We start from the raw sequence: 10,770 nt of genomic DNA on the forward strand, positions 1-10,770 counted from the left end.
GGATCAATCAATTTTGATATAACCGTGGCATTGTCCCAGTGATGCCACTCCACCAGCTAATTAGGTTGTGAACTCCTCTGTCTGTTTCCCTTGGAAACAGACCCCTAAATAAATGCTGAAGTGGCTTGGCAGGATAAGGTCTCTTCTGTCTGTATGCCATAACCACAGTTGGTGAGGAGGAGAGCTTTTCTCATGTTCATAATGGAGCAACTGTGCGGTCCCAGATGAGTCAATTACTCTTACAAGGAATTAAAGAAATCTTACATGGCTGTTTAAATAGCTGCCAAATGTTACTGAGTAAAAAATAAATAAATTAAAAGAAAAGAAAAAAAGAATTGTCACAGGCATGTCACGACATGTTACATAAGCAACTATTGTTTTTTAACTAGGCCTATTTGTTCTCTGGGAGATGATGCAATGTGGGACCAAAACAACAATGCAGAAAGTATAAAAGAACAAAACCTCTGAATTTATACTTAATTTGACACATTTGTCATGTACACTTGCCCTCACATGCCCCTGCATAATTCAAAGAAGTGATCATGTGACTAAATTTCATGTGCGAAACTGAAGACAGGGACCTATCGCTGAGAGAAGTTTCAAGCATTAACACTGTCATTCATGTGTCAGTGTCACCTAAAACACTTCCGGATTAAAATATCTTTCGTAAGTAACACGAGCTATTTCTTTTCCAACAGAGCAAATACAAATTGGTTTTGAGGAGCCGTTTTGCATTGAACATTTCTCCTAATGACTTTTTGTCACAATGTCCTGGTTTGTTGTTTGTTGTGCGATTTTACATTTTATGTGAATGCCTTTTGATCAATGAAAAATAAAGGCAGTTGCCAATGCCTCAGTCCTTTCACATTAAATTGAACCGTTCTCTCTTACAATTTATGGACACATTAATTAAACTTCATCAAACAGAAGCTGAGAGAAGAATAATCAAAAGCTTAAAGTCACCATTAAATCAAAATGGACATTTTTTATGGAATATTGCAGTATGTATTAAAATGATTTATCTATGCACACACTGTAAAAAAAAATTACATCCCCAAGTCAAAAATTTCAAGTGACCGATAACATCTACATTTTTCAATTAGTCTGACGTATTATTTCTCATTGAGCCAATGTTAACAGACTATTGCAACAAGAATTTCACTTGGGCCAATTGAAATATTTAGATGTTATCGGTCACTTGAAATTTTTGATTTGGGAGGGTTAGACATTTTTTACAGTGCAACATTATTTTATTTATATATTTTTATTTCATGTTCCTTATAATCTTTATTCAAAATAACTTCCCCTCCCTCTTGCAGTGACATCTTTTCTCTTCTCTGTTGATGTGTTTACTGGCATGAGGGCACATGAAATCACAGCAATAGCAAACCACAAGAGCTATTTCACAGAATGGGTGCCATTTTTGTCCCCAGGACATTATATATATACAAATATGCATAAGCCAAGACAAGACAAGTGTCCTGCACATTAATCTAACTGCAAATCTAAAACTATCTAAAAAAATTAAAAAAAATTAAAAACATTTGTTACCTCTCTCTAACATTACATTTGAACATGAAATATACCCCATATCATATGTGCTTTAAATATTAGTTTTTTTTTTTAAGAAATCAATGCTATTTAAGATTAAATACATTTTAGTCGTGTCCCTAGGTTTTCACTCAGTCATCCTCTAAAAAACTGGGAAAATTCCACAAGACACATTTTCTAGTCACTCTGGTGTGCTAGAAAATGGTAAATATCAATGGGAATATTCTTCAGAGATATTTTACTCATAATAAATTCTAGGGGTGCCAATAATTGTGGCCAACGTGGTGTTTTGGATCAACATTTTTTTCATAATGTGATTATTTTACTTAAATGAAAAGTTCAATTTTTTTTTTTTTTTTTTTTTTTTATGAAATATCAAAAGAATAAACAATGCAGATTTATTTTTACAGCCATCTTTGATCAAATTTACCAGGGGTGCCAATTATTCTGACCACAACCGTATATAACAATTTACTTGATTTTAAAGTTCCCTCTTGATAATCGCAGGGGCCCCTATAGCTCTGGGCCCCCTGAACTCTGTCCCACCTTTCCCTCCACTAGCAACACCCCTTCTTCCAGGTCTAGTTTTTGTTCATGAAATAGATCAAATGTCAAAGACAATGTGATGTGGCGGGGCATATGACTACATTACAGTATGAATTTAGCCAAATTCTACTTATCAGGTCACAGAGGTTAACAGAGTAAAAGTACATTGTCACAACTATTGTAATGTGTAATTTATTGTGATGGACGCGTGTTTTAGGCACATTATCAAGGTTGTTCATTCCACTCTGAATTATTGGGACACATGCATGTGCAGGATGCATGAGAATCTGGAGAATATTTTTTTTTACTGATGATGTCCCCAAAAGGAGTTTTTGGGAGATTGTGTCATGTTTAGCATACAAAACACACATGCACATGTGTTTCACTATATAAGTATGGATATCTCATAGACTTCCTTTGTTTTTCTATCAGGTTAATGATATTTTCTTATTATTTCTTGTTATTGATGTTATCTCATGCACGACCCCTTCCACTAAACCCTCACATATACCTGTCAAAAACACAATGGCCTGGTTTCACAAACAGGTCTTAGATTAAGCCATAATTAGACCTTATTTCAATTAGGACATTTAAATAGCTTTTATAAACATGCCTTAGAAAAAACATTACTAATGTGCCTCTTGAGACGAAACAATGGCCCTGACATATTTTAAGGCCTAGGGTTAAGCCTTGTCTGTGAAACCGGGGGTTCATAAATAGAAACAAGTGAGGTGTGCACTCTTAAAAATAAACATTCTCATAGAATAACCATTTTTTGGTTTCCCAAAGAATCTTGAACAATTCTTAAAGGAACCATTTTTAAAGTGTGAAGAGCATTACAATTTTAAAGAACCTCTTTCTCTATAAAGAACCTTTATAGAGGTATTTAACCTATATGCTCAATGGGAAGGTTCCATTGATGTTTGGTTCTTCACGGAACCATAGATGTCAATACAGAAACTTTATTTTTAAGAGTCCTTTAAAAGGAAATAATGTTTTTGTTTTTAGAAACGTACACCTTGTATGCATTTAGAGGGAACAAAGGAATTAGTTGGCATGTTCGCAAACATGCTTTTTAAAAGACACGTGTTTTGGTAACTGAGAAAAATGCATCCATCTTAAAAACCTTGTAAAAATGAAGTAAAATTAAAACGTGAAAATGGTTTGCTTAGGGTAAACCACACATTGTACCCCATCTTACCATGCGGACAGAAATTCTTTAAAAAAGTCTTTATAAAATCCCCACGTTGTAGGTCTACACACTACACCTAACACAGTTGTGTAATAAGCATGGTATCCTAAATCAAGTCACAAAAATGAACATGAATGAGACAGGCATATTGATCCATCTGTCAATTATTTAATTGAAATATTTCATATTCTTAAATCAATGTTGTGTCGTATTTCAATGACCTAGTATAATAATAGGACCATAAAAATCAACCAAGGAGTCTTAAGATAGTTTAAAAGACTCAAAAAAGCATGCTAGCTATGGTTTCATTTGACTAAAAAGTGTGCGTGCGTAAAACGCCCCTTTTTCTGATCACGCAGCCAAAGGCGAGATTACCTAAATTCAGCACCAGACAGGAGATCCATCATCTGAAACACTGCAACATTGGAGAGCACATCTATACGGTCTATTCCACAACATTTAGAGGAGAATAGAGACCGGAGAATAAAAAATTGACTTAGGCTACGCTATGATTAAACATTTTAAAAGGATGTAAATCCGTTTTTTTTTATCTCTTTTTTTTTCCTGATGAACAAAAACTAATAAAAAACTGAACAGACAAATCAAGAAAGCAAAGTTCTAAGAGGGATGAACCGCATTTATGTCAACTCAACGGAATTAAAATTATTTTTAATCTGATCTTTAAAGAACCTGGGAGATTTTTTGAGAATGGAGAACTTCACAGTATTCAACGAGACTCTGCAAACTTGGACGGACCGTAGTGTCGAATACAAAGTGATCAGCGTCCTCGTGGTTTTCCTCATATGCGCTTTCGGGATAGTTGGAAACGTGATGGTCATCCTGGTGGTCCTCACAACCAAACATATGCGGACCCCGACCAATGGCTATCTGGTTAGTTTGGCGGTCGCAGACCTGATGGTGTTGATCGCAGCCGGTCTGCCAAACATAGCGGACAGTTTGTTCGGTTCATGGATTTTTGGGCACGCGGGGTGCCTGTGCATCACATACTTCCAGTATCTAGGAATCAACGCATCCTCGTGCTCCATAACAGCCTTCACTATAGAGCGATACATCGCTATATGTCACCCAATCAAAGCGCAGTTTTTATGCACGCTCTCGCGCGCGAAGAAGATCATTTTTGGAGTTTGGGTTTTCACGTGTCTTTACTGCGTAATGTGGTTTTACCTGTCCGATATCCAACAGGTTCCCTACAAGGATGTGACTATAATAACGTGCGCTTACAAAGTGTCCAGAAACCTTTATCTACCCATATATTTTGTCGATTTTGGCATCTTTTTTGTCCTGCCGCTCACTCTTGCCACTGTCCTGTACGGCCTCATTGCGAGAATCTTGTTTCTTAACCCTCTCCCGTCGGACAAGAACGGGCATGACAACTTCTCCAAAGCCAAAAAGAACAAAATGAAGAATTCCAGCCGCTGCTCCAGTACAACCGCAGCATCCAGAAGACAGGTGAGGATCTCCTTTAAGGTTCAAAACTTTAAAATTTGGAAACAACAAAAGGCTCTAAATGTATCCATACAAATCATAGAGCTAAACAAAACTTGTTTCAGGTGCAGTACTAGCACATATTGGTATTGTTCTTCATGAATTAATGAATTTAAACAAACAATTATTAGAGAACACAGTAAATTTATGCAAGGGCGTAGATTTGGCTTGAACATTGGGGGGGGGGGGGGGGGGGGGGGGTTGAAAAATTATTCTGCATATTTTTCATGTGATCATGATATAAATATTGGGGGGGTTGTAATGCAAAGATTTAAATATTGGGGGGGTTATCTCCCCCCCAACCCCCCCACAAATTACGCCCCTGAATTTATGCATTTTATTTGTTATGCAAGCCAAAGTATTTTTGTGTCTCTTTCCAGGTTGGATGAAATTATAGACTATGGTGTACAGAACATCCATCCCATCCTATCTATCTATCTATCTATCTATCTATCTATCTATCTATCTGTCTATCTGTCTATCTGTCCGTCTATCTATCTGTCTATCTATCTGTATTTATGTCTATCTACCTAGATATATATATATATAGGCAGATGCACAAACACACACACAAACACACACACGCACGTCTGGTTCGCCATCTTTGTGGGGACTCTCCATAGCCGTAATTATTTTTAAACTGTACAAACTGCCTTATCTATTCCCTAACCTAAACCCTATACCCCTAAACCTACCCAATCACAGAAAACGTTCTGCATTTTTACATAAAAAAAAAAAGAAGAAGAAGAATTTATTATGTTTATGAACCCAACCCATTTCCCTCGTGGGGACCGCTGGCTGGTGTAGGTGTATGTAGGTGATCTCAGCTTTTACTATCCTTGTGGGGACATTTGGTCCCCACAACAATGTAATATAAACCTGTACACACACACACACACACACACACACACACACACACACACACACACACACACACACACACACACACACACATTACATATTACACTGAATTAATGAATTTAAACAAACAATTATTAGAACACACAGTAAATTTATGCATTTTATATTTAATGTAATATAAACCTGTACACACACACAGACACACACACACACACACACACACACACACACACACACATACGGATAGATGTCATAACAAACATTACATATTACACTGAATTGCAATTCAGTGTAATACATTTCCTAACATGGTTATTGTGATTTCTTCATTAAAGGTTACAAAAATGCTGGCAGTGGTGGTTATTCTGTTCGCTGTGCTTTGGATGCCGTACCGCACTCTGGTGGTGGTGAACTCTTTCCTGCAAGAAGCCTACCTGGACACCTGGTTTCTGCTGTTCTGCCGCTCATGTGTCTACCTCAACAGCGCCATTAACCCTCTTATCTACAACGCTATGTCTCAAAAGTTCCGCGCTGCCTTCAGAAGGCTCTGCCGCTGCGGACGCACCGCTCTGGTGAACAAGCCAGCCTATAGTGTGGCACTAACCTACAGTGTTGCCAAGGAAACGTCAACGGTGGGAAGCACTGGGCATTTTTCAACTGAGATAGACGATTTGACACCAACAGATGAGCTGTTCCCTGATAAGAAGCTTCTGTATCCGGAGAACTGTGACTTTAGTAAGGAGACTTTCAGTCAGGCCTGATAAACCCACAACAGCTACACACTGCATGTAATCTCTGAGTGCTAGTGATCTGCCGTAACACGACTGCACAAACTGCAGGGACAGCACTTTGAAAGTTTCACTTTATCTTTATTAAAATAAAATAAAAGTCATGCTCGTAACAGTCGAATTCATCTTCCCATCTCATTCACTTGCCACAGTTCCCTGGAAACTGAAATTAAGTTGCATGGTTGCATTCTTTGCTAAAGTCATGATTCTTAATTAAAATCGCAGTGTATTCCATAATGCAGGGTAAATTGAATACATATTGATCTGAAAACATCTTTAGGGATTGCCATTGTGATTAATGAGTGGCCTTCTTCCTCTCCAGAGCCCTGGGGGGAAAATGCTGAAATTGCTTAATTCTGCAGTTTCAGTTGTTTCAAGAATATTCAATGAGAGTTAACTTAGTTTACATCCCACTGTATATAAATTAATCTAAACTTAGAAAGGAAGTATAGCTATTTGGGGGGTATTTTGATGGATAAACTATATGTGTAAGGCATTGGCCATCTGACAATGTCACACTGAAATATATTTAGACTCAAGTTGTATATACTCTTTTTATGTAAGTTTATTGTAAATAAGCACATTTCGGATGAACCATGAAGGAATGCATGAATAAAAAGATAAAGGAGTCATTAATACATCTATATATTTATGTAATTATTTTTTTAGTTGGGCTAAATTGTAATTATGTGCCAGTAGCGCAACCAAAAGAAAATGCAAAAATAATTATTGTTATTTATATAATAATTAATGTTTCTTAAACACTCCCCTTGATTGCCATTGGTCGCTTAAAACAGATTGTCCCGCCTCAAATGCATGATATGGCCAGCTTAAACTTACAGAGAAATGTTAATAAGCGCCACACTGTGTACTGTGTAGACTTTAGTTGGAAGGTGAATACCTTGCTTATATTTAATGACTTTACTCTTCTTATTAAACTATAAAACAAAGTAAAACATTTAACATCAAATATAATATATATAATATATAATACATATTTTGACTATAACTAATTTAGATGACTATAAATGAATGCACCTATAAAAAATGTGTAAAAAAAAACTTCTTACATCTGACGGATGAATATTTCACCTTTTTAATTTACTCTCTTGTATCATAAATTGGTAGACAGCATATGATTGTATTTGTGAGCTGATAAGCTAAATCCCACCTCATGGGTTTGTATGGTTTCTCAACAAATGTGCAAATGTGAAGTTGCATATTTTCTTTATCACAATTGACTGTGTTTTCAATTATTTTAAATGAACATGTTGTGTTTTAGGTTTTGAATATAATATCTTGATGGTGTTAGTGTGGAAAATTGTCTCTTTATGTATGTTTCAATGGTTAGTCAGGTTTGCAGTCTAGTGTCAATGCATAGGCTAAGTGAAATTTTAGTGACAGTTGAAACAGATGTTTGCAGAATATTAGTAAGACAGCATCTACACTATATAAAAAAAAAAAGATCAATAAGTTATGACAACGTTTTTACATGGCTTTCACTCAACAAAATAAGTTAAGCCATTTTCAACTTTTTTATAGTTATACAATATTCAACTCATTTTTAAAGTCAGTTTAATGTAATTTAAGTTGAAATTACTTAAACATCCAAGGTCATTGTACTTAATTTAAGGCAGAAACTTTTTTCTTTTCTTTTTTTTACAGTTTTAGATTCAGATTAAATTTTTCAAAGTCTCATAAATGGAAGGTTTATATGTTACAGTTAAATGAATCTTGTTTCTACACACTGAAATGGTTTCAGAGGAGTGTTCTGAAGTGTTCAAGTATATCATACATAATTTAAAGCTCTTTTTTTAATAAATTGTTCAGTGCGTTTAATTGTGCTGTAATTGTTCTCTCAGTTTGGTAAATGCTTGCCATTATTCTTGATATACTTGAGTGTGTACTTTTGGTGAATCATTCAAACGTTTTAGTATCCATATTATCACTATTATATGTGTAGCTATTTGCTATGTTGCATTTGTGTTATTATTCAGGGTTTAACAAAACACAAAATTATATCTAAAACGTCCATTTTCTCCAAGCCTCTTTCTGAATAAAATAAAGATACTGGCTAATGAAAGACTCATCAGTTTAATTCATTAGTATGCATTGCCTTATGATAGTGAAAATCTTCTCTACTGTTTTAAAACAGTAAAACATTTTGAAACAGTACTGAATAATACTCTGCATAATGTTGCACTGATGTCTAATTGATCTGTTTAAACTGTAATTATTCTCTGCACATTTTTAATACCACTTGAAGTTAAATTTCAGAAACCGCTGCTGCTGCCAAGTACAAAACATGCATGAAAATTCTCAGCTAATCAAATCGACATTGTGGCAAACGAATGGAAGGACAAAAGAATATTTTAAAGAGTGACCACTATGTTTGTATACTGGCAAGCTCAGCAGAAGAAACGCATATGAAATATGAAATATAATTCATCAAATGCAATGTCACCTTGAACCTAGGAAAAACACTACAAGTGCATTATCAAATTACTTTTTAGTGAACACCCAAGAGATGTTCTCAAAGGCTCCAAATAGACTGAAAGAAGGGCACTGTCAGCAATATAGGCCTGGATAGTGCGTCTTTTTTCTTTGTTTTGGTCAAGTTAAACAGAAAAAAGGGATAATTTACAAAAATTAAAAAGTCCTTCATCATTTACTCATCCTCATGTGGTCTCAAACCTGAAGATAGTGTTGTTTGGACCCCATTGTTCTTCAAAATATCTTATTTTGTGTTTTAAAAAGAAAGAAAACCATACAGACCTGAGTAAATGATGACAGAATATTCATTTTCGGGTGAACTATCCCAGTTTGAACATGATAAAAAAAAAATAATGTTCGTGTTCTTGTAACAAAATAGTTAATAATGATCATTAATTAATTGAATTCTGAGTCTAACCTACAGTTAAAATTTTGTTTGATATTCAAGAATAACAGATTTTGTCATTGTACTGTGGCTCTTCTAAACAATGCTTTCTGCTTATGTAATGGATAAAGGCTATTATAGCTCATGCAAGGATACACTTTCAGTTTGTCCCTCTAATTACCTCTGCTTTTACCTTTTATTCTTCCTTTTTGAATAATATCATCCACATGTTGCCTGTCACGTAATTCAAGATTATTTTAAAATTTGATTCAGCTTATAATGAAAATAATGGCCCTATTAACAATTAAACGTCAAATTATCTCACAGACTGCATATGAGTATCATGAAGTAGAAGGAAGTTCATTGTTAGATCATCATACAACTCCACTGAATAAAATCTGACAAAACTACCATAATTACACAGCATTACGGTGATTATGTAACCATCAAAAACAGACAAATATCATGCATATTGATCATTTGATGTCTAGACTTCACCTAAACAGAAATCCAGAGGCAATTAAAATTGAATGATCTATTGCAAACACTGACATGCATTTAATCCAGCAAAACAACATCAAACGGTCTTCAAAGAAATACATGCAAATTCTACACTAAACTCTCTGAAGTTCAGCAACTCAAAAGCAATGTACCCAAATAAATCCAAAATAATGGAAAATTGGAAAGGCCTGAAGTTAAATTGTCATGCTGTAGAAAAAGTCCAAAAACATAACAGGTACTCAATAATACAATGTCAAGGTCCTTTTCAAGGGATAGTTCCCCAACAAATGAAAATTCTGTCATCATTTACTTGCAATCAAGTTGTTCCAAACCTCTATGAATTTCTTTCTCCTGTTGAACACAAAAGAAGATATTTTGAAGAACGTCGGTAACCAAACTGTTGTGGGGCACCTTTGACTTACATATCATTTTTTTTTCTATAGTATGGAAATCAATGGGGCACAACTGTTTGATTACCAACATTCTTTAAAATATCTTCTTTTATGCTCAGTAGAAGAAATTAACTAAATGTAATAGATGTATAAAGAAAATGCATTAAATAATATATAAAATCTATTTAATATAAAAACATAATAAATAAAATTACGTCTTCTAAAAGATCTAAAAGGTGACTGGCTTCTCTAACTGAAAGCTGGGACTTCCATTCATACAGTCACCATATTAAAGTGCCCCTATTATAAAGTTTCCTAATATTGTTTTGGAGTCTCATACAACAGGTTTACATGCATCAAAGGTCAAAAAACTGTTTAATTTTCTCATAATATACATTTGCACATCACCATATTTTCAATTATTCTCAAACGACTCGTCAGATGAATCAATCTCTCTAAATCCCTCATTTCCACAAGCTACTCTGCTCTGATTGGCCAGACAGCTCAGTCTGTTGTGATTGGTCTACCGCGTACAGCGCGTGTCGAAAACAAAAA

At 35.0% G+C, this 10,770-nt stretch overlaps 1 protein-coding gene across 1 annotated transcript; it reads left to right on the plus strand.

The window, feature by feature from the left end:
• The first annotated feature begins 3,573 nt into the window (after positions 1-3,573).
• On the plus strand, positions 3,574-7,374 carry trhrb (thyrotropin-releasing hormone receptor b). The gene is made up of 2 exons (XM_082185392.1): positions 3,574-4,759; positions 5,992-7,374. The coding sequence occupies exons 1-2, from the start codon at positions 3,998-4,000 to the stop codon at positions 6,415-6,417; spliced, it is 1,188 nt and encodes a 395-aa protein (XP_082041518.1). The 5' UTR covers positions 3,574-3,997; the 3' UTR covers positions 6,418-7,374.
• Positions 7,375-10,770: the final 3,396 nt, after the last annotated feature.

Source organism: Leuciscus leuciscus (genome assembly GCF_965113295.1).
Source record: "Leuciscus leuciscus genome assembly, chromosome: 12".
NCBI classification, from domain to species: Eukaryota; Metazoa; Chordata; class Actinopteri; order Cypriniformes; family Leuciscidae; genus Leuciscus; species Leuciscus leuciscus.